General features: G+C 40.1%; 1 protein-coding gene across 1 annotated transcript in view; it reads left to right on the forward strand.

The window, feature by feature from the left end:
* Positions 1-26,072, forward strand: part of ARAP2 (ArfGAP with RhoGAP domain, ankyrin repeat and PH domain 2) — a 1,270,949-nt gene that overhangs the window by 745,099 nt on the left and 499,778 nt on the right. Inside the window, exon 15 of the mRNA XM_086964430.1 lies at positions 7,756-7,887. Within this exon, the coding sequence (XP_086820556.1) occupies positions 7,756-7,887 (132 nt within the window). The remainder of the gene's footprint in view (positions 1-7,755; positions 7,888-26,072) is intronic.

The raw sequence follows: 26,072 nt of genomic DNA on the forward strand, positions 1-26,072 counted from the left end.
TAATTGAGGAGGTGTTAATTTTGTTCAATGCCTTAGTAGATACCCAATGGAAATGGTAGTCCACCAACACGATCATGAATTTATTGAACACATTACACATATTCATAGGTCATACAATGTCTCAACCTAGTTTGTCCTAGGGTTTGGAAGGTACCTCAACAGGTATAAGGTTGCCATACATGTAACCTACTATTGATAGCTCACCTTTTACATTCCAATAAGGTTGGAGGTAATTCATTACACCTCTTAGGCCAACCTTTGGTTATGTTTTCTTTTACAGCAGTTAAGATGGTATCATTTTTTCATTTCATTTCCATTCTATCTTGTCATGGGATGGAATACCAATAGCTAAAATAGCTTCAGGTTTCAGGCCTTATATATTTAGGAATTAGCATTTAAAAGCCTTGCAAATTCACTGAAAAAAACATAGGTTTCAGGCCTTATATAGTTAGGAATTAGCATTTAAAAAACCTTTGAAATTCACTGAAGAAACCATAGGTTTCAGCCCCTATGTAGTTAGAAATTAGCATTTAAAAAACCTTTAAAATTCACTCAAAAAACTATAAGTTTTAGGGGTGTTATAGTTAGCTGGACATTTCACTCATACAAAACCATTGAAATTGCTCCTATATAGTTAGTTGTACTAACTATAGTTAGTTAGTTGTACTAACTATATTTGGCGCACCCACAATCCACTGCTGATGATGTCACATATTACATCATTCATGTAATTCATGTAATTTTCGAACTAGCATTCCTACCTTCAAGGGAAGCTAATGGTGGTACACCTGACAGAGCATTGGAAGTGATATGATATGACCCCAACATTTTCTTTATAGCGCTCACAACTTTTTCCCCTTATGTAAGGGCTAATCTTTCTTTGATAATCCTATTTACCCTTCCTCCCAGACCATTGGTGTTAGGACAATACAGGGACGTTGTTACATGGCAAATGGATAGGGTTTTCAAAAATTGTGTAATTTCTTCAGAAGTAAATTGTGCGCCGTTGTCTGTAACTATGGTACTGGGAATGCCTTCTCTGGAGAATATGTCGGACAACAATTAAAATAATTGAGGAGGTGTTAATTTTGTTCAATGCCTTAGTAGATACCCAATGGAAATGGTAGTCCACCAACACGATCATGAATTTATTGAACACATTACACATATTCATAGGTCATACAATGTCTCAACCTAGTTTGTCCTAGGGTTTGGAAGGTACCTCAACAGGTATAAGGTTGCCATACATGTAACCTACTATTGATAGCTCACCTTTTACATTCCAATAAGGTTGGAGGTAATTCATTACACCTCTTAGGCCAACCTTTGGTTATGTTTTCTTTTACAGCAGTTAAGATGGTATCATTTTTTCATTTCATTACCATTCTATCTTGTCATGGGATGGAATACCAATAGCTAAAATAGCTTCCTCTCGAGGGTTTATTACTCGCATGCAATGGGCAGTCTAGAGAGACAATCAGCAACTTGGTTTCTTATACGAGGGACTTACACCATGTTGAAGTTATAACCTTGTATTCCTAAAACCCATTTAAATATGCACGGAGTATCTTTTTCAAAACACTTTAACGAAAACATGGGCATTAGGAGATTGTGGTCTGTCCTCACAATGAATGGTATGCTCCACAAATAAAACTTAAGATGTATTATGAGCCAATAACATATCATTGCTTCCTTTTCTATAGTGGAGTAGTTATGTTCAGCTTCTTTACGGGTTCTGAATGAAAAAGCTATTACTTTTTACTTCCCGCCATTTACTTGAGAAAGTGATGCCCCTGGACTTTGCATACTGGCGTCAGTTGTCAACGTAGTCTTAGCTCCTGCATCAAACATGCCTAAGTGGGGGGCATTAGCAATTGCTTTCTTGACTTGAATGAAGCCGGATTGGTGCTGAACCCTCCAGTCAAACAGGACCCTCTTCTTAAGTAGGACTGTCATGGAGTGTGCCCGTTCAGCAATGTTTTGGATACATTTGGAAATATACTCCACTAATCCAAAAAAGTATTTTAGCTCCTTCTATTGATAGGCACTGGCATCCATTATACTATGTTTGAACGTAATGCCTACTTAGGAAATGGTGTGCCGTAGATATTCCACTGATTTGGCCCAATCTTACTCTTTTGTAATGTGGATCCTGCTTTGCTTAGTGTACTCAAAATGTCCTCAAGTACAAATGCTCCATAAATCAGAATACTGTCTTGGAAACAGAGAATGTTACTTGTTCACTGCAAAATTTACTGCATAACACATTGGAATACCACAGCCACGGAGGCTAGGCCAAATAGCATCCTTTGAAATTGGTATGCTTCAAAAGGAGTTATAAAGAGATTAAGGCTTTCGAGTCAGGATGAAGAGCAACTGGTGGTACGCTGACGGAAGGTCTATTGCACTGAAATACTTGGCACATTGAATGACACAACATTTCATTGATGTTAGTGAAAAGGTGCAGTTGATCCATACATTTACATTGAGATCTCTGAGGTGAATGTACAAATGGATAGTCTTCCGCCATTTTTAGAAGCTATAAAAAGGGGGGGCATCCTTTTGGCACTCTCAAATTTCTCAATGACCCTCTTGTCCTCTAACTCTTTGTTTAGTGGCTTTCTCGTGAGAAATGGTATGGGACTTGCTTTATCCTTGTAAACTTTTAAGGAAACTTAATTTATCCGTGAAAACCTCAGGGAATTTCTCTCATACCTCCATGCCTATAATGAATCTATCAACTAAATACACTTGCTTGACAGCATTCGGATCCCATTTGAGCCTAAATCTCTTTGGTTTTTCTACACTAGAAGGTAGGAGCCTTGTTTAGAGATGTATGCCTTTCCTAAAGCAGTCCTATCCTTTGTGCATGATCACCATTCCAGCTAGAGGAATAGGTTCCCTATTGTATCTCCCAGGACTTACATCAGGAGGTAACCCAGTGTAATCTTTTTTTTGAAAATTCTGTTTTAAAGTAGAGTCATTTATTAATAGATAAGGAGAGCAGGAATCTACAAAAACAGTGAATGTAACTCCTTCCAGAAAAATAATCTATATGGGATTTGCTGTTTAAGGATTACTCAACCAACTAGCAATATTGGAATACAATTTCTTTATTCTGTAGGTCATCATTGACCATGTGGGTAACTCTATTTCCCATATACTTAATGTCCCTTTTGTTGCTCTTTCTGCATGTCACCTCTTGCGCTGGACACTTTTGCTAAGTGGTTCGTATTCCCATATCTATAACATTTCAATCCATCATTTTCAGACTTTTGTTTATACAGATCCATAGTGTAAAGCTTACGTTTGTCAATTGTTTCAGAAACCATGTTTATATTACTATCAGTTACTGTATTAGTATCTGTGGATTCCTTCATTTCTTTCATACAGAACTCCATATGTTCTATGCTTTTAGTTATATGTATAGCCTAATTTAAGTCTGTCTTTTTTTTTCAGTTTTTCTTGAACATTAATATCCCTTATACACCTTACCAGCTGATCTATTATAAGTGAGTCTGTAAGTGACCCAAAATCACAGGTCGTTTTTAACATCCTTAAAACTGCAATGTATTTAACCACTTTTTCATATTTTTTTTGAGACCTTGAAAACAATTTATGATGTTCTAGTACAACATTACCTTTTTGCCCAAACTGTTCTTCTAATTTCTTGAGGGCGTTTCGATGAGCGTCTAACTGTGCATTACCTTGTGCATCATCTTGAACTTCTTGCCCCATGGTATTTAATTCAGGCAAATCATCAAATGTTTCTCTGGCATGCGTTCCTAAATTGTGTAACAGTATATGCTGCTTACCACTGAGCAGAACCTATCTTCTCCAATGGCAATAAGGAAAGACTCAAATCATTTAATCCATATCTTCCATGGAATTAACAGTTAGCCCAGGTTATTCAGGAAAGCAGGAGATTGTGGCATTTCAAATGAAGCCATACTATTAGGAGATACGAGAAAATAAACAATGAAGTGCTAGAAAATATGGAAGAAAAAACTGTGAGGCAAGGAATATGATCAGGCTAGATACTCTGCAGGCAGAATACCTCCCTGACAGCTTTATTCTAATTAACTTTCCCCATACATGCACTTAAACATGAGCTGGGCACGAGCACAGCTAAAGAAAACCCCCATTCCGAATGGACAGAAAGCAAAACCTAGGGAGATAGGGGTTGATAAAGCCAGTTAGTTCCACAATTCTTGATATCACATACACATACCAGGATGTGGTAGGATCACCTGGAGAATAAGGCATTCAATTGTTCATGACTCAAATACCAGAACCAGAACGAGTAAAGAAACCCCCAACAGTTTTAGCAGTGAAACTGTTGACACAGCGGCAGGACACACCAAAAACAATGAAAATGTTGACACATCAGCAGGTCTACCTTGTGAAAGGAAGCATCAAATCGAGAAAAACACATGATCCTGTTACGGCGGCAGTCTTTCCTCAGTTAGAAGCATCACACTGAGGAGATGACGCTCCCTGAGGCAATAATGTGGCGTGGAATTCCAACAGGATTTTCTGAAAAGGCATAACCGATGATTTCCTCCTGGTGAGACTGAGAACGTCCAAGCTCTGCCCAGGAGGTGTGATTAAGCGGGACAAATGGATGGCCTAAAGAAAATAGCCCAATAACACCACAACACAGGATAACAGGGTAAGTGGAAGTAGGCAAGGAATATGTAAGGAAAGCAAATCCAAGGTGGAGCCTTCAACAAGAGGCTACACGCAAAGCAGCTTTCTGAAGAGTGAGTTAACCACCGCTCAGACTATTTCTCATTGTAAGTGAAAGGAACTTACTCCATCCAGGTGAGGGATATTTTATGAATTACAGACTTTGCACGCTTGGGTGTGTATCCCATACTCATCACCAAAATGTTAGATATAGGCCACAAAATTAAAAACCTTTTTTTTTTACTTTACAAGAGTCCTATAACAAACGCTCGCTCCTTTCTCCTTCTCCTGACCAACATTCAAAAATAAAATAAATACGAAAATGATATAAAAATACAGAAATACATTAGCCTCATGTACAGCAACACTTGAAAGCATGGGTTTCTAACTATGTATCCAAACATGCACGTATGGGACTTTTTACAATACAACTTTATATCTTGATATATTCTTTTCCTTATACATGTAAAACTTTTCTATATAGTTATGTGTTTATATATTTATTACTTTACTCCTACTGTAGAAAAATAAACTCCTACTCTCCCCAATGCACTACTCTGTCTCATCCTATACCTCTCTTGATATATCCTCTACCTCCACTCTCTGACTCATCCCAAACTTCATTCTACTACTATGACTTCGTAACACAACCCTTCCTAGACACTTCCCTCATTCCTCCTTCACTCACCCCAAACCTCTTCATACAACTATGATCTCAGAAAACCCCCTTTCTAAACTCTGTCCTCTTCTATTCCTCCTTGAGTCATCCCAAACCTCATTTAACTATTATGCTCTCTCTAATTCCTCTAATTCCTTTCTAGACTCTTCCATCATCCATCCCTCCTGTGACTCATCCCAAATCTCATGTTACTACTATGATCTCCCAAATAACACTTTCAAGACTCCTCCCCATTACTACTATGATCTCCCAAATAACACTTTCTAGACTCCTCCCCCTATTACTACTATTATCTCCCAAATTACACTTTCTAGACTCCCCCCTATTACTACTATGATCTCCCAAATAACACTTTACAGATTCTTCTCACTGCTATCCTGTCATTATCCTATTCAATCAAACTAACAGTCTCACCTTTCCACCTCTCAAATTAGCAACTTATATTTCCCTATATTTATCCACCACTAATACTTTTTGGGTTCCGGAGTAGCATGCTACTTGCCGATAAGCGCTTCAATGCCTCGTCAGGGTTTGTAAGCTCTATATAAATACAATTACATATCCTCATGCTTAATTTTTCTACATCAATACTATATCCACATTAGTGCCCTCAGTAAATGTCAGGTATTTACCACATCCACACTGGGTTTGGTATTTAATTGGTCTTACACATAAAGCATATTCTGAGTTTTAGTTCAGAAAATGGGGAATTATTGGCAGAATTGTTTGTCACCACTTCGAATTCCACATGTGTCAGAATTCACCACACCTTTACTATGGTAAATATCCGTAAGTTTGGCTGGATGAAATTTGACTCATGAAATCGTCGGGGAGAAGGATGGTTAATATGACGTTATTGTGACTTTAGATCACTGAGTAGATAGATATGCACATCAATCAGGATTTTCTTTCTAGGGGGCCGATTTAGATGTCAGACGGACTCAGGTCCATCCGGCATCAGTCAGGAGCCATAACCGACCGACCTGCATTGTGTAAAGCAGGGGTGCAGTTCATCCCTGCACCCTGTGGCCGGCACACCAAGGTGCCTGCCACTGGGTGCAGGAATCAACAGAAGGGCACCATAGGGGTCCCCAGGCCACCATTTGGCAGTCTTGCACCCATGGGGGCCCTGATGGCCCCCAGAGACAGTTTCAGACTGCCTTTTCCTGCCGTAAACACTGGCACGAAAAGGCAGTGAAAAACTGCCATCGTACTCCCTCGGTCGTAAAGAGGCGACTTGGGGAGTAGTGAAGGATTTCCGGATGGCAGACTGGCTCTCCGAGTCCGTCGTAAGCCATCCGGAAATCCGAGTCAGATTCCATTCCGACCAAGCCCATCAGAATGGCTCGGTCGGAAAGGAATCCGGCCACCACATTCCGATGCGGTCGGAAGGGCTCAGAACATGGTTCGGAGCCCCTCCGACCGGAATCAGAATTGACTTCTAAGTTGTAATTGGCAGAAGCGGCTCGTGGAGGGTGTGCGGTGAGGCGGGGCAGGGGAGGGGCAGGATGGGGGTAATAAACTAAGACATACGGACAATCGGAATTGGGTTAAGAAATAAGTAAAACAAATTAAATTGCAAGCGCTGCAACACATTTGGCGTTGCAGCGCACGCAATTTAATTTGTTGTATTTATTACTTTTTCTAACTCGGATCAGCCTTATGCCGGAGTTTACTACCCCCCGCCGCCCCGCAGCACTCCCTCCAGGAGCCACTACTTGTAATTGGGGCTTAAGAATAAAAACTACAATGATAAATCAAACTCTTAAATGTTGTGGTGGTGTACTTAGGGTCTATTGGATCCATAAAGATAAACGCACACACAGAAAATAGTGGCTGTTAAGCAGAAGGCACACGAGGACAAGCACGCCACCTGTCGTATTTTCCTGTGAACCACCCAAAAATGAACATGGTGAATTTCAGAACTTTCTTGCTTATTTCTTTATAAACATCGATGTTCTTGTTTTTGTGTTTCATTGCTACTGAATGCGCAATTATTTTTTGTTCTCGCAGACTTTAACGTTTCATGTTAACATGTCAAATGCCATTGTTATTTCACTGAACATTTATTATGCTGTTGTTTCTGCGGGCATGTTCTCTTCATGAGAACATTGAATTACTAGTAATTTGTGTAAAGTATGACTCGTTCCCTGAAACTTAATTTCACATAAACTACTGTGGCCTCGTGTTCATTTTCTAACAATTTATGTCTAATGACAATTAGTTTTCTTGATTCTTTCATGTGAAGTGATATAAAGAACTTTCCCTGGAACTTGAGAATGTAGGGCCATTATTAGTTTTTCCGTATTTCAAGGTATTAGGCCAGAGATAGCAATCAGTTGAACCCAGAAGTGATTCTCAGCCTGACCTTTTCTTCCATTTGACAGATTACCCGAAGTGTGATCCTGCGGCTGAAATTGGATTTCATCCCGATTCATCACTGTCAACCTTCCTTTGTGGATTTCTATATAAGGCTCCCAGTGCCGCTAAGCCAGGCCCAGAGAAGAAGCTGAAAGAAGGTATTTTGTTTATGTTTCAGAATATTCTGTTCTCTTCTCAAAGAAACTCTGCACTGCAGACTCTCAGAAGCAGGATATCTGAACTAGTTTGGGCAAGATTCCATCGCATTGAGCTACTGAACTTGCAATGTTTATCCATTTTCGCCTGCCTTTGTTTCATGGTATGCCTTTAATTATGCATATAAATGCAGGGCTGAATTTTGCGCAGCAAGAGGCTTAACTAACATAGGCTCCAGGAATTTGATGGACCTTCTCTCGACTAAGTGAATTTTGTGTGCCCTTGACCAAAATTTGCGCATTTCAGTTTATTTTTTATTTTTTCAGTTATATATAGTGGCCACTTGGTCCAAGGGCATCCTCAGTTCCAGGGTCAGCCGCTCTGCATGTTAGACATCCCCTCACAAATGAGCACCAATTTGTATTAGACCCTGTTGAAAATGTGTCTGATTATTAAAATCACTAAAAATGTGAAGAATATCAATCCGTTCTAGAGCTCAACACGAAAACAGGCCTGTGGGCATGACTGCGTTTTGTGATATTACCACTGTTAAAAGCATAGAAATAATTGCTAGCTGTAAACTTTGGCAAAGCAAATATATCTTTTTTTTTTGGGGGGGGGGGGTGAGTTTGGCAATAGCTGGGCACACATGTGTGTGTGGTTGCCACTCCTGTCCTAGAATGAAAATGATATAATAACCACGTTTTAATTATTAATGGCCTTGATATTGTGTTGCATGGCTTGTTCTGCCTATGACGTTTACTCTGCTTTTACCTGTTGCCTGAGGTATTGTGGTTGCCTAAATCTTTGAATCTGGACATGTATGTATGCCATGAAAATGATAATAAAGAAATATAGTGAGAAAACACATGATATAATGGAGCTTCTTGGGATGCAAAAACATAAATACAAGTATTATGGTAGTTTTGATGCACGATAAAATCTCTAGAGTTAAAAAAAAAAAGAAGAGAAATGATGACTGATGACGAGTTCCCAGGCCAGCTCATCTTCATCAGGTCCAGTGATATATGACATTTGGTGCACTATGATGACCATTTCTCAGCGGAATCAACAAAAATCTTAAGCATTCTCTTTCCGACAATGTTCGGTGTAGCACAGAGTAAACAGCCATTGATGAAGCCAATCAGAGTTTTGATTGGTGAAGTGGATTGGCAGTAGTTGGGTGGCGTGTGTGTGTTTTCACCAGCTGCATTTTAAAGAAAGCACCAGACCGAAGTAACAACATTGAAGCTTAGAATAATGCCCCAATGCTTTATCAGACAACATTAGCAGAAATTAAATATTGATTACTGAAGCAGTAGAATAAGAGGAAAATGTTGCCCAGCTCTAGATGGAACCACCAATATGTGCTCCTAATAGAGTATGGTGAAAGAATACATGAAGTAATAAAGATTGGTGGGGGCTCTGTTCGACCTTACATCCTTACTGTGGTATTTTCCCAACTTTTTGCATTTACTCCTGAAGACGCTGGATTCCTATCCTGATTTTTGACCTTATCTTACCAATCTTGTGAATCCTTTTTCCATTGGACTTTTTTTTGTCTGCTATGAAGTGTAAAGGGAAGAAACACTTTCATTCACAAATTTATCAATGGCCAAATGAATCTAATTCAAAGGAACTACTGACTATCAAGGTAAAGTTTTGAAGGTTTACTACAAAGTTAAAATAAACTGAGCATACAAGCACCTCAGCAAGACGTTAAGAAAATAAACTGGGACTAATACAAACATAATCCTACGCAGAAGTCTCATCTGACTCAAAATAATAATACGGGTTATTTCTAAAAGCATCAGGCAAACAATAAAAGTACCTATTTGAATCTTCGACTGCATTGAACAAAAAAAAAAAAAAGATTATTACATTTATCCCTACACTACCAGTAAAGTGGCATCCCTAATTAGCATCATCCCAAGGCAAGAGAAAAAGGTGTCAGCTTGAAGACTTCCTCAGAAGTACACTCACTTTGCATAGGTAACTAGCAAAAGCTACAGAGCTTGTTCTAAGATGCTCATTCTTGTTTCCCCTCTTGTCCTCATCTCCTATTCTGCCTCTCCTCCCTCGGAGCACTGTTCCTAATACAAAATCCAAAAACAGTAGGGCACGCCCTTCGGACACCCCTTCAGGCAGGTCTTCTTCCAGTAGTTTTCCATCAAAACTCTGACTTCATCCAGAAACCGTTAGGTTGACCTTGGGTCCCAGGCACCTTCTCCGCTACAAGTATCATATCTACATTCCGGTATACTCCCATGGCGCCTTACCCTACCATCCTAACTCCTAAAACAGAAGGGTTATTCTGCCTAACGAGACGTGTGTCCTTCCACATGCAACAGAAAAGCCTGTGAGCAAATCGACCTTGCAGGCACACAAATTCTCCAGTCTACATTCGACTAAGAAAAAGAGCCTCTCCAAGGAAAATACATTTTCGGGCCTACAATATTCAGCTAACATAAGAAATCACAAGTAGGCCTTCTCATGAATGTATATGCGATCAGGCCTTTACACATTTAAATGCCCAATTCTTAAATCACGTTATAAGCATTATATTTCATTACATGAATAAGCAAACCTACATGTGCAAACTTTAATATGGTGTACGTTTTAGTCCTAGTGCATCACGTCATATGTAACTAATATATTCTGCATCATCTAAAGGACATTTTTGATTTCAATTTCGAAATGGTTACATTTATAATCACCCTCATATATGTGGTTTTAGTACTACATTTCTACTTATCACACGTTAATACAGTCTTCTAAATATGCGGGTGCTGACTATTAGTGATTATGATGCACTCCTACAATTTCAGAATAACATGGCGCTCTATCACTCCCTCAATTTTACCCAACTCGTTTTTGTTGACTTCACCCCTGCTAAAGAATGACAAAGTGCTTGCTCATTTTCCTTTAGTCATAGTAGAAGTGCCATGCACCGAGTGGGCTCATTTAGTTTACTTATAGGTCCCTAGTAAATGGGGCAATATGTAGCCACCCTATAAATTAAATGCTACGAGTGGGATGCAGCAAACATTGTGCCACCACTAAAGTAGCACTGTAAAACATGTCTCAAGCCTGCCACTGCATCCTGTACTGCAATTTAAAACTTTCTTTTCGACCAGACAAAATACACCATTTGCCAGGCATAAACCTTGGTTTTTAATACTTATAAGTCACCCTAATGTAGGCTCTAACCACTGCTAGGAAAGGGTGCCTGGTATGTAAAAAGTAGGACATGTGTGTTTAAGTTTTACATGTCCTGAGAGTTATAAACTCCTAAAGTCGTTTTTTCACAGTTTTAAGGATATTTCTCTGATAGACACACACTGGGTTACGTTATTTCCTTAGTAAGTGATAATTTCTGTTTGTAAACAGCTAGGGATGTGTTTCTTCCAATTACATGAATTGCAATTTAAAATACTTCATAATGTTAACGCTGGATTTTAACTTTCTATTCTAAAAATGACACTTGTAGAAAGTTATTTCAGCCTTAAGCTGTCCCCCCCATGTTTTGCCTTCCTTCTCCATTTTGTCTGATCTTTATTTTGCTGGCATTCTGATTCTGTACACCTCACCACTGAGAACCAGTGCTGAAGTGCATGTCCTCACTCTTTAAACATGGTAATATTGGCTTATCCCCATGTTCTACATGTACCAAAGGCCTATACCTTAAATGCTTTTAGTGGGCCTTCAGCAATGATTGCGGCACCCACTCAAGTAGCCCTTTAATCATGTCTCTGGCTTCCATTTGCAAAGCCTGTGTTTTCAGTTTTAAATTGCCATGTTGACCTGGCAAAATAAACCTAATCCCAGGTCCAAACCTTTCTTTTTTATACATATAAGTAACTCATAGGGTAGGCCCTGAACAGCCCAGAGGTCAGGGTGATGTGATTTAAAAGCTTGGACATGTACTTTTACATTTTACATGTACTGGTATTGAACATTTCTTATCTTCCTTTTTCAACTACTGCTAGGCCTAGTTCTCTCCCAGTGGTTAACATCGGAGTTACCTATTGAATTTAATATGTGTAATTTTCAAATAGGAAAAGATAAGCTCTTCAAGTTTTGTGTCTCTGAAATCACAATTTAAAATCCTAACTTATGGTTGTCCGATTTTAAATTGCAAATCTGAATATGCCTTTTTTATAAAAATAAAAAGACACACAATTCATGGACAGAATACAGAACAAATCAAAACATTCACCCCAGTCAAGAGATCTGGGTTAAATCCATAATTCTCATGCCACCCAAGTTTAGACCTAGCCATATGCAAATCAGTCTTGACCCTGTGTTTCATGGGAACAGTCCAGCCCGGACTGCCAAACCAGGTCCTCCCTGGACCAGAAACAAGCATCCTAAGACTGATTTCGGGGTTTCACCGGTCATCAGGCAGGATAACTTGAATCCAGTGGCACAGTGAATAGTGTCTCTGAAATCGCAATTCAAAATCCTAACTTATGGTGAACTCAGATTTTAAATTGCAATTCTAAAAGTGCCTCTTTTTAAAAATGTGGCATTTTCTTGCCTCAGCCATTTGGTGTATGCAGCCTGTCTCTGCTCCCATGACTGGGTGTAGTTGGGCTTTGTGTATTCCTCCGAGACAGCCACACACAATGGAAGCTTGGGTGTGACTGGATGGGCAATAACTGCAGGATGGGAGGAAGAGTTGGGCCCAGCCTCACAACTGAATAGGCTGTGCTGTTTCTTCACACAATGTGCTTAACGATCTGCATTGTAACTTCAGTCATCTTGGAGCCAGGGCAGGGGAAGCAGGGAATTCTAGGTACTTCAAAGGCACTGTCTAGAAGCTTCTCCCACCTTCCAGAACCAGGACGCCAGTGTATAAAAGAAGGGCCTCAGACACCACCACTTCAATTCACTTCTGGACCTGTAGATACTCTGCCAAGAAGAAGGGCTGCTGTGCTGCTACAAGGACTGCCACCCACTCCGATGTATTTCTATCCTACTATGCTGTCCTGCTGCCCTCTTGCCTGGGAAAAAAAACTGGACCTGCAACTCCATCTTGAATACGGGACCCCGGAGAGCCTCAAAGGGCTAGTCTGCTGGCCACTTGCTCTAAGCCTTAGGGACATAACAGGCTTCCCAAGAGCTCCTGGACCCTTCTTCAGTGAGTTTCCGACCACCAAGTAGTGACCCCTGGTCCAGGACCCTTGGTGTGGCTCAGTGGGCTCTTAAATCAAGCTTTTTTGACTTTTCACGACCGGGAATGGGCCTGTTCTCACCAGAACTGTGCCGCTTGCATCAAAAATAAGCGCGAGCCGCCACCAGCCCATCTCTTTCACAGCAGCATTGACCGCTCACAGAGAACCGCCAGGCTGAAGCACCAACCCACCCATCTGCGACATCCGGCCTGCTTCTTGCACCACTCCGCCCATGGTGCTCTCCTTACTACTCGCAACCCTCTCCAACATAAACAGGATTTCTGGCCCAAAACTTGAGAAGGCAAAACTTCAGCGGGACTAATCTGGGACTATATCCGACCCACTATCCATCACGGTCAGCCGTAAATTTGGACTGTAACCATGTTGAGCACAACCACATATTGGTGGTTGGCACTTTATGTTTTAGGTGCTATTTTGTAGTTTATGTTTTAAAAATGCAAAACCCCATTTTTACTGACTGGATTTTTGTAATTTCAGTCTTGTTTTATTTATTTAAGTATTCTCTATTTTGCTAACCTGTTGTGGGATATTTTTGTGTAATGGTTTTGCTGGTTTAAGTTTGAAACCTTACACAAATATTTTAAACATTGTCTCTAATTTAAGCTTGACTGCTCTGTGCCAAGCTACCAGGTGTGAGCACAAGTTAATTAGGGTTGTGCTTGTGCCTTACCCTGACTAGGATTGTGGTTTCTGCTTTACCAGGGCTCTCACTCTAGTCAACAAGTAGCCCAATTCCTAACACAGAGATTGTAAAAAGTCAAAATCAGACACAGTACTGGAAGGATATATACTGAACAACAATTAAGCTCTGTGAAGTAAAGTGATCACACTGTGCAAGTGAGTGCAGTGATAAAGAAAACAGTAAAGGTGGTTGTCAATTGGGCAATAGGCAATACTGTAATCTGTTACAGGGTTGATAGAGCAAATGAATAAATTGCAATTGGCAAAAATACAATAATTTTCTTGTTAGCTCATGGAGAACCAACTTCTTAGTCAAATGTGTGTATGCCCACTGTTGTCGACTGTGTTTCGACCTAAAAGGTATTTGTAGAGTCCTCATCAGGACAGTAACTCAGTTGTAGAGCATGACTAGATCATAGGAGAATAAATGCAGTACTAATGATAACTCAGAGAGTAGGAAAGAATTGACTGAAAACAGGTCTGATAAATTGTAAATATGTAAATTGATACTTGTATAGCGCACTACTCACCCGCAAGGGTCTCAAGACGCTTGTATGAATACCGCTGTGGAACCCATCCTGGCTTTCCCTGTGAGGCGTCCACTCCTGGGCACCCCTAAGGGGCATCCTTAGCATTGTGGGGGCCGTTGTGGAGATTAAGCAAGCTATTGCCCAGAGTTGCAGAGTGGGACTCCATGATTGGAATAGGCACCGAGGCGAGAATTATCAGGTCCGTGGAATTTTTGAGCCTAAGACCCACCGAGGCGGGAAATTGAACCCTGGTCCCGGGCTAGACCTCTGCATCAGGGTCTGCCGCTCCAATTATTGAGCCACACTTCTCCACTGATAGAGGCTTGTTACTTAAATTATAGGTACTTGAGAATCCCTGAAACAAAATAATGAAAGGATGATTAAATAACTAATTCAATTAGAGAGTAAGAGGCGACTCTGATTATACAGGGCCCAAATCATACAACGTTCGAGTAAGGAGCCCAACACAGTCCTAGATGTGAAACATAAAATATGTCAAAACAATCCCTGATATGTATTCCTAGCCCAATGAAATCTAAATGTAGAGCTAAAATCATATCACTTACATACAATAAGCCTGAATAGGCTCAGAAATTGGAGAGAACAGCGCCCATATGTGTTTGTTGACTCATGGAGCTAGAAAAATCTGTAAGGATACAAAAGGGGGAGTATGTGTGGCATATATAAGCTATAGGATTCATTATAACATTGTGTGCTTTCTGTAATCTCTATTGACATCAGGAATCATGAGAATGATCAGACTAGGCATCTGATAAAGGTCTTTGTTGGTATTTATGTATCTGTAATTATAGTAATTAACAATAAAATACCAAGTATATCCATGTTGCTAAATGAAACCTAGCAGATACTTGTTTTTCTATGACTTTTGTATACCTATCCCCCTTTGGTATATGGGTAGCTTATGTGATTATTATAGAATAACTTTTAGAAGGCTGGAATTTTTCTGCCTTAACCAAATGCACCTTTCTGCCAGTGGCAAGAGCCACGTGACTGTGAATGTCTCTCCTGTGGTGTTTTGAGTACTTCTTCCAGACATGGGGTCATAAGAGGTCTAGGTGTGAGTTGAAGGGGTTTTCCTGATAGGGTGACGGGGGCAAAAGAGCTGTGCCCTGCCCTGATTACACTTCAGAGGACCATGCCTATGCCACGACTACACATTTATTCTCTCTGTGTGTAAGAGGCCTATTGCTCACACCTGAAATAATAATCAAGCTGTGGGTCACACCTGAGGACAAAAAGACATATTATTAGAGACACTCCCTAACTAGTGCCCCTATATATATATATATATATATATATATAGATATGTGTGTGTTGAACTTATGGATACCTCGTGAAGTTTGTTGGTCTTTTACTTTCCACTCTAGAATTTGATTATTATTTTTTTTAAACCTTGGTGATGTGAAGAATATTCCTTTATGACTATTTGACGCGCACCTCACAAAGCTAACATGAAGAACAAGTGTGTGTCCCTTGAAAAAGAGGGGGAATGGGGGGGAGAACATTACTCATGCAGTAATTCAAATTGGTTAGTTATGGGTATTGAGGTAGTATAATGCGTGTCTGGCACCTGGTGCCATCCTATAGTCACTCAATAGTTCAAAGGGAGAGACAATAATGACCCCATTAAAACCCATCTTTTGATTACTATGTTGGTTGTTCACTTTGGTGGCCTGCTTTTCAAAATGCCAGGAAAAGCACCTTTTTTTAATGTGACTCATATATAAGTGACAAATTGTAGTGGTGCTTCTCTTCTATCACCGGGGTTTCTTTCTTTGTTGTTTCTTGACCTCTAGTGTCACCTAGTTGTTGACAGACAGGTTCCACCAAGTTCGAACTTATGGGGAGTTTCTGTCTTCTAAACATGGTTCTTGTCTGTCTTTATATGATTAGAGTAAACACGGTAAAATTACAGCTCCCACCAAGTCTTTATTATCTTATATGGATTTGCTAAATATCGATTGTCTACAGTGTAGAATTTCTAGAATTTCCTAAAATCTTTTTTATTTTTTATTTATTTGGTTTTATTGAGCAGAATAAAACACAATACATTAAAGTCAGCATCCCTTAACATCGATATAGATTATAATACAATTAATATATCATTTTTAATTATAGAGGAGTAATCATGGTAAACAGCTGGAATATGTCGAGCAAACATCCTACCAACCCAGCTAGCTTGTTTACATAACAAATAGGTAACACCGGAGTAGTATATGTTTATGGAAAAAACCTTCTCTTGTACTAAAGTGCAAATGCAGTTAAACATAAAATCCTGAGAATATAATTGGGCAGCATAATTTAGACAAAGTGCCAGTGCTAGTGCAAATGTATGCTCGTGGAGGAAGCTAAACTTAAGTGAAAGCCTTCTCTAGTACTAAAGTGCAAAAAATAGCATTAAGGTTAAAGAAATGTCATTTGACAGTGTAATTTACACTATCAAGTAAAGTGCAAATGCAAGTGCAAATATATACTCCCATTCTCGTAAAAAGGGAAATGGAAATACCATTGATGACCCGGGAGTATGATTCATAAAAGAAAATCAGAAATAATCCTTACCCCTGAACCTTCTTATTAATCATAAACATAATCCAGATAATTATTCCACACCAGATTGTCCCTGAAGATGCCTTTCCATTTGATCGAAAAGTTTCCAGATTGACACAAATTTCTTAATCGCTCCCACTCTTTTAGCATATGCTTCTTCAAAGTTTCTCACAAGTTTATTTTTTTTATACCATTCAATAAGAGTTGGGGTCTTGAATGTGCCACCAAGAAGGAAATTGTTATAAACATTTCACCTCCTTTTGTTAACACCTGATTTGCTCGTGGTTTTAATAAACCAAATAATGCCGCCTCCGGTTCTAGCTGTACAATGGTTCCAATAGTGCGGCTGAGCCCAGCACATAATTCCAGCCAAAACTGCGTCAAACTAGGGCATGTACAGGCAATATGTAGCCAACCGCCCTCACTGGCTTGCTGACATCGAAAACAGGTATTTTCCACCTCCGGATAGATTTTATTGAGGTCCTATGGTCTATAATAAGTCAACCATCAGGACAGAAAAGCCATCCTTTTAAAATTGGCAGTCCTAAGTAGCTTATTGCCATTCTGCAAAATTGCTTGCCATTCTGTAACTGAGAAATTCCAAGCCAATTTATTTTTTGTTTTTTCAATGACCTTAGTAACAATCGAAGGCTCCCCTTGATTTTGAAAAACTCTATACCAATTCCCTATTCCTCTCAATTTAATTCTAAACATGGATGCAAGAACTGAAGGGGTGCCTGTGTTACCTACGGGTGCATATTTATTTATCCAGGATCTGACCTGAAGGAAAATGTAAAAAAGGAGCCTATTCTGAGTGCCACATCTGGGCTGCACCTCCGCCCAGGACATACATCTGCCTCCTAACAGAAAGTGACCTAACTCTTTAAAAACCTTTTAACTCCCAAAGTTTAATATGACTACTATGAATAAAAAGGCCCAAGCTTCTAGCCACTGACAGCCCCAAAAATTCAAATCCAGTCGATTTTGCTTTTTGCAGAAAAGAAAAACGAAGTCTAGAAGAGAATTCTTGTAGCGTCTTATATTTTACTTTTTCAGGCAATTTTGATGTTTTTAAAAACACTAGAAGCTGAGTCCCTGCTGCATCAGCCATTTTCCTCATAAAAAAACACCAAAAGACCCCATATTTTCAAGCAAACTAACTAGAATATCCACAAATGCTGCCTCATAATAGGTTCAAATATGGGGAAGTGCCAACCCCCCCAACTTGTATCTAGCTGCAAAATTGATAGTTTTACACCTTGAAGCTTTTTTACTCCAAATAAACTGTTGAAAAAGTTTATCCAGTTCTCTAAAATATGCTGCGGTAACTTTAATCGGCACATTGGAATAAAGAAAAATGAATAAGGGTAAAACTGGCATCTTGATCAGGGCAACCCGTCCTATCAAAGAAAGAGGGCGAAAGCCCCATCTACCCAATAAATCTTTGATCTTACTCAATGTAGCTTCATAGTTTAGCTTATAAAGATCCGAATATCGGTTTGATACATAGATTACTAAATAGCGGATCGGTTCAGGGGAGCATGCTTGTTGTTTCAAAATATCCGGAAGAAAACTAACCCAAACATTAAGTGCCACTACTTCAGTTTTTTTATGATTAATTTTGTAACCTCCAATTGCTTCAAACTGAGCGAACTCCTTCAAGATTTGATCAACATTATGCTTTTCTGGTTTAAGGTAGAGTATCACATCATCAGCAAATAAATTAATTTTAGACATCCCCCTATAGGAGTTTTTATATCTATGTTCTCCCTAATCTTTACTGCTAAATGCTCTATGAAGAAAGTAAACAAAACCCCTGTTGGGTCCCATGTTTTATATCTATTAAACCTATAGATTTAGAATTTATCCTGATCTGGTCCTGGGCTCCTTGATAGATATTCCAAAGCATGGTAATTATTCGATCTGGAAAACCAAATTTTTCAAGACCATAAAATAGTGCTCCCCTATTCACAAAGTCCAATGCCTTTTCGGCGTCAACCATCATTATTATTGCAGGAGTTCGATTGGTTTTAAAATAGTTAATTGCTTGAATAAGAAAACTTGTAATTGATGACATTGATCTGACTGCTATAAAGCCTGCTTGGTCCTTGTGAATTGTGTGCTGAGCCATAGATGTAAATCGATTTACCCACATTTTCATCAAAATTTTATAATCTACATTTAGGAGACTAATTGGCCTATAAGAGCCAACTTCCCTTGGATTTTTTTCCTTTTTAACGAAGCTATTGATGATTCCTTAAAAGCTGTTGGAATTCCCCCTCCTGCACTAACAAAATGAAAAAGCTCAAGCCTAAAAGGAAGTAATTCTGCAGAGAAAACTTTATAAAATGTGGTCGCCAGACCATCATTCCCGCAAGCCTTACCCCCAAGCATCGAAGTTAGAGCCCTGGAGCTTTCTTCTACAGAAAAGTCAGCCACTAAGGCCTCTTTTTGACCTGCTGAAAGTTGAGGGAGAGCTAGATCTTCAAAATAAGACTGTATAGCATGATTTGCTACCTGGTAGTCAGTTGAGTAAAGGTCTTTATAATGATCTATAAAGATTTTAGAGATATTATCTTGTGCTGAAACTAGATTCTGGGTCCCAGGAATTAGCACTTCATTAATTACTGCCTGTTTGGCCCTGTTAGGTTCCTCTCCAGTTACCTGACCCCTGATAGAGCAGCCTCTCCTTTTATTTGTCAAAGCCATCTCCACTGCTTTCTGGAGTTCTCCAATTCGAGATTTATGCTCTCTAACTTGCGCTGCCATAAAAGCTATCATTTGTCCTCTAATTGCTGCTTTAAACGCCTCCAAACTGAAAAAAGACTAGATGTTCCTCTATTCAATTAAAAAAATCCCCAATACATTCCTACATATCCCCTACTCACTGTTGGTTGGTTAAGAGAAGTCGATCCATCTGCTACCTGGATTTCTCTCTAGCTCCCTTCTCCTTTTTCCCCTTTCTCTCCTTTTTTCCTCTTCCTTCATATATTACAGGTGTATATAATTTGTCACATACTGATTTATATTTATTATATTGTTTTGTAACCTATGAAATTGCCTATCTTTGAACTCCAATAAAAATTATGACACAAAATCAATTTCTATTTTTATTAAAGAATGGTCTGAGAAAGAATTAGCCATGATCTCCGTATTTGAGCAGCTCAGAGAGCGTGATACTAGAAAGAAATCAATACGGGAAGCTGGCCTAAATTGGCTGGAATAATAGGTAAACTGTTTTGCTACACCATGAGCCCTTCTCCAAGGATCCACCAATCAATGAACCTGTTTAATAAGATCTATCAACTTCTTAGTCCCAGGTTTCATCTGGCTTTGTTGTCTTATTAGCTGTATCTTATTGCAGATCCTGAATAAAATTAAAATCTCCTTCTGAAATGATTGGGACTAGCGCCATTCTTGCTCTATCCTTATTACTTTTCAGCGCCACAAAGTCATCCCCAACGGGTGCATAGTAATTGACCAAATTCAACAAATTACCCTCCAAATTACTCTCCATCTTTACCTGCATCCAGATCCATCTACCATAAGGATCTCTATCAACTTGAACAATTTCACAATTTAAACCTTGTCCAAGATAGATAGCCACCCTTCGAATTGCTGCCTGAGCTGAAGCAAAATAGGCCTTAGAAAAATATTTTGGAAAAAACAGTTTAGGTTGATTAATTTTGAGATGGGTCTCTTGGAAAAATAAAATTTGAGGAGAAAAGACTGCCAATCATCTTATTAAGCCACCATACTTTTTCTTATTCGAAATACCATTTACATTAATGGAAATAATACGAGCATTAGTACCCATTTTTCGCCTTATTGTTCAAAATTACATCAGTATACATACCCTCGCAATTTTGACTGTTGGGCAATAGCTGCTTGAGCCCCCTGTGCCTTGAATAAATAAAAGAGTTTAACAAACTCCTTCCGGCTACGTGCAGCCGCAGCGCTCATATCTGAAAAGATGCGGCAAAGAGAGACCTCTCGTGGTAACATTTTTCTTTTTTAATTGCCCTGATCAGTATTTGCTCCTTAATACGATAGTATGCAAAATTCACTTAAATAGTTCTAGGAAGTTTGGAATTAGGAAATGGCTGTGCTGGAACTCTATGGGCCTGGGTGATTGTAAGGTAAGGACTGTGTCTTTTATAAAGGACTCTACCCAATGAGCCGGTTGTGATCCTTCACACCCTCCTGAACACCCACCTGATGAAGTTTAGTCCGGCGTGAGTGATTTTCCAACTCTTCCAATTTCAATTCCAGCGAGTACTTTTGCTTCTTATCCTCTGAAACCTGCAGCCGGATTGAAGTCATCTGGTCCTTCAACTGAGAGAATCTTGACTCGGCCTCCTGCAGACGAGATGGTATAGTCCCCATTGCCTCTTCAATTTTTGATAATCGTGTATGTAGTGCTGCGATTTCGGCTGCCTGAGTAGCTTTCATCTCCCTGATCTCCTCTAGTATGAGATTAAGCATACTTTTTATATCGCACTGAAAACTGGATCCAGAGCCGGCTGCAGAACCCAATGCAGAGCCCGATGCAGATCCTGTTGTACATATTTTAATAGCTTTGAAAGCCACTTCCTTAGTGCCTTTAGATGTTTCTGTGGATAACGCAAAAGGAGAAGACTGCCCTATTGGGTGGAAGAATAGAGGAGCCTCGCTAGTAAAAGTTTTAGAGGAGGGCTGGAGTTGATCAATTTGTACAGCTTTTACGCCTTGAGTATCCTGATTAGAAGGCTGTTGCAGAGGAGAGAGAGGAGGCTGCATTAAAGATTGAGAAGGCTTTTTTTCTTGAAACAGCAGGGGTTTTTTTTTGCATACCATCTGAATTTTGCATTGGAGGCATTTTATCCCGATTTGCTATCTCCAAGGCTGTGCCAGCACTGTTGCTTTCTATGCTCAGAATAGTTGAATTTGTCGCTGCTTGACAAGCATTGTTTGATCTATCCTGTGGACCCCCATGACCACCTTTTCTTTGCTCTGGGCAATCCTCCTCTGAACTTGAGGAATTAGCTATGTAAGTAGAGCTTCTATGATTTTTTTGGACACACTCACTTTCCGCTTTTGACGCGCCCTGAGCCGTTTTCATTTGCACATTGCAATTTTTTGATTTAGGTGGTATACCTAAATCTGACAGAGTCGGGGTAGTGGGGTTTTTAGTATGCCTCCCCATTGTATTAAAGTGTGTGCAGTACTTTTACTGAAGAACACACCCTGGGTATCTTTTCCCTTAACTTTAAAGAGAATTGTTCTTCCCCTTTCCCAACTCTCCCTACTTCCAATATTGCTGGTATCTAAAATGGAGAAAAAAAACCAGAAGAAAACCAGCTTTTAGGGAGTTTTGAGGTTCAAGTGCCGGGCAGCAACAAAATATCACTATGCAAAATTCCAACCCTCCAAACATAATATCATACCAGGAGTTTAGAAGCTCAGTCTCTTCACGAGCTTCAGCAAGGCACAGCAGCTAAATGGCAACAATGTATCCAAGTATCAGCCTTGACTCAGCTGAAGACGCCGTGCAGAACTTCCCACCATTGCAGCTCTCGTAGTTTCCAAGTCTGAAACAGGACAGGACAGGACTGAAACAATGTATCCGGTGTTGGAACTTCAGCTTGGCAGAGCAGCTTCAGAGGCTCCGTCTTCTGCACATCCCTCAGGGCAGTCAAATCCACATGTGGCAACACTGTATCAGTTTGCTTGCTGAACCAGCATGTTTCACACCGCCATCGCGTCTCTCTCTTCTCTCGTCCTTCCAGGTAAGGGTCGTGCGCGATCAGCTGGCTATGCGCAGGCGGGATCTGCCATAGCCTAAAAAGCTCTAGAATTTCCTAAAATCTGAGCTATATATACATTTTCACATTTTCTTAAATCTTCTCTAATATTGCCTGTTGCCACTCATGTGCCTAACTACCCTATTGGCGAAAATGCTTTTCACCTAAACCTCTGTGCCGGTATTATTAGTGTTACATACTGGATCCTAATGCCACAAATAGAATTTTATGTATTTTTATCGTGGCTCAGTATATCCACATGATGTTAGTTTTAGTGTGTAAATGGGGGCGAATACCGTCCCTTTTGTGATAGCATACATCCACTTCTAAGAAGCAGCTGCCATACGCAAATCGATATTCAGTTTGCCCAGTATATTTAGATCTTAAAACAACTATTACCAGGTGATTTAAAATCTCTGTTCATCATCATAATAGTGCTGCTCCACATACTCAACTCGTCCTTGTACATGGTAAAACAAGGTCCTATTCAGTATCTCACATCTTACTCACACATTGCCACACCTGTACTGCAGTACCGTTTCTCACTGTGTCAAGGTACTTGCACAACCCGTAAGCCTACAGGTTCTTGCTGGTCAGACTGACGCTCAACGCCGAAGTCCTTCCTGTGTGCAGTTTTAACTTTTCTCAGCTGTTGTGTTTTGCTGGAGTGATTGGATCACTCCTATTGCTTGGGAACTCTGGGACCTGTGGTCTTGGGGAAACCATGTGTATTACTGTGTGAATTATTTAAGCCCAAAACTTTGAATGGTCTAATTGAAGTGTAAAAGCAGTAAAGTCAGAGTAAATCGATCTTTTTGGCAGATCAATGTGGCATTATTTCTTCAGTTCTTTTACCCAGAAATATCCAGAAGAACTGACCACAACCAGTTTGGAAGTAGGCCATGAAGCTGCCCCACACAGAGGCTGGCTCCAGGTATAAATGTAGCACCTTCAGAACAACTCATTAAAATACTCCTCAACCTGTGAAGATTCAGAAGAAGCACTGCCCTGCTGACTGAAGGAGAAAGACTGAACCTGCATGTCTGGAAACCAGGATGCCAGAAGTGACTGCAAGGGTCCGTTGGCTGGCCTCCTTTCGGGCTACAGGGACACATCAAGTTTCCAGCTGCCTCCCTGCAACTGACTAGCGGGTCATCCCTAATGGGCCTGCTTGACCCCTGCTGCTGACCTCTACTTGAGTGAGTCCTGCTACCCAAGAAGTACCCTCCCAGAGCCTGGACCCTTGGCGGCAGCCATACTCCTCAGCCTCAAAATCGCAAGTCCTCCACTCCAGGTGAAGATTCAGATGTTTTTGGGCTCTTTGCAACCTTAAAAGCACTTTTACTGTCACCTGACTATCGTCTGCAATGCCCATTGACATGAATATACAATGATGACCAACTTTTTGTGTCAGCTCCAAAATCCAGCACCAATGTCGGCAGTCTGTATCGAATGGCAACGCAAAGCTCCAGCGACGTCCAACGTGCTTGTCATGCTTACAACAGTCTCCCTGAGTCAGCCGCAAATGCAAAGCTCTGCTGCAGCTCACTGTGTGGATTTTTGACTCAAAGAAGGTAAACTTTTTAGTGGTTGGCCTGAACTTATGACTTTTACCCAGTGTGACCAGATAACCCAGTGTGACCAGATAACCACACTTTGTCTTTTTTTAAGCTATTTTCACTTCAAAAGTTTTATAAATGCATTATTCATTTTCATTACTACTGTTTGGAAGTTTGTTATTTTGGTGTCATTTTGTTTATTAAAATTAACTCTATTTTTTTTAATTGGTTTGGGATTTTCCTTGTGTTGTGTTTTCACTTCATTACAGTTTGATTGTTGCATAAATACTTTACATATTTCTTCTATGTTAAACCTGACTGCTTTTGTGCCAAGCTAAGAGAGGTTTAAGCACCTGTTTATTTAATTACTTTTGTGTTTCACCCTGACAGGGATTGTATTTATTGTTTGTGTTAGGCATCCCCCCCTCTAATAACCAAGTTGTTTACAGCCTCCAAATCAGACTCAGCAATATCCGTTGTTAAATCTCCTTTGATATTTTTGTCCCTTCAAATTTGTTTCCCATTATCTATTTTTTATTGAGATTAAATTCTTTTATACAGACTTTCAACGCGTCTCCTTTGAATCAATTGTATTCTCATATTGCACAGCCAACATGTGCTTCACAAGGTAACTGGCTCCACAGCTTTCTCTTTTTTGTTTTTTGTAGTCTCCAAATTGCAATAAGTATTGTTTTGCAGATAGATAATATCAGTATCAGTCACGGGCACGACGTATGGACGTATGCTGTATTTATATAACACAAATGTAGCCAAAAGGCAGCGGAGCACTGCACAAGATCAAAGACATAAAGCATCGATTCAACGAGGGATGGGGCAATAGCTGGTTTGTGGACTGTTAATGCATAGTACTCTTTGCTAACTTGCAGCTGAACTGGTGGATGTGGGGATGTTGCTGCTGGGTGCAGAGATGGAAATGACCAGCTGCCTTGTGATTTTTTTTCATTTTAACACTTCTTGGTCCTTAGGTGTGTTCTGGCTCCGAGTGTACCGAGCATCACCAGACCTAACAGAACCACCAACGTAGGAAATACATAACACTGGCTTATCGCCCATAACCAATATGGATATTTTTGAAGTGCATGTTTTTAAGCATTGCTAGAAGAGTAAAAGGAGAAGCTTCTGTTTGACTCATGTCCCCACTGCTTCAAATTTTAATAAAAGCTTAAAACATTACCTTAATCTTTTACCATTATGTATGCAAATATATTGTCTGTGGCACCCAGGGGATCAGATTGGAGGCTATTTGACGTCTCCTTGATAACACATAGAGATGTATTTAGGTCTTAATCAGGCTGTGCTCTAGACATTAGCGCCCGTAATTTCACCTAACATATTAGAGCTTTCCCTCCTTATCATACCTCGGTTTACACCACACACTTGGGATAACATCTGATGGTTTATTTCACTTTCTAACGTCCATTAGGACGACAGAGATTCTTCCCTTTTGCCGCATTGCTTCAGCTTCACCTCAGCACTGTTAGAAGGGGTTGACCCTATGGATGAATCAGGTTTGGCAGAAAGACATTGGCGTGTATTTTCCAGACTCTTTGGAAAGACGGGGTGCAAGTGTGTTAACTGCTTCAGTTTTGTTTCTTTAGAAAATAGGTGTTACTGAAAAGGTACCCCCCCCTTCAACGTAATCGATTCCAGGGTCACAAGTATCGCCTCAAGCCTTAGACATTCTCTCCATAATTAGTATCCTGCTAACAGGCTCGAATGCGGCAGCAGAATCCATCATCAGATATTTTTGCCAGATGTGGTACACCTGCTTCGTGCATGTGGTATGCATCACACTGACTTTTATTTCGGGGACCAGGGCTTGTTTTATTTTGGGGGGGGGGGGGGGG

Source organism: Lissotriton vulgaris, chromosome 3_2 (genome assembly GCF_964263255.1).
Source record: "Lissotriton vulgaris chromosome 3_2, aLisVul1.2, whole genome shotgun sequence".
NCBI lineage: Eukaryota > Metazoa > Chordata > Amphibia > Caudata > Salamandridae > Lissotriton > Lissotriton vulgaris.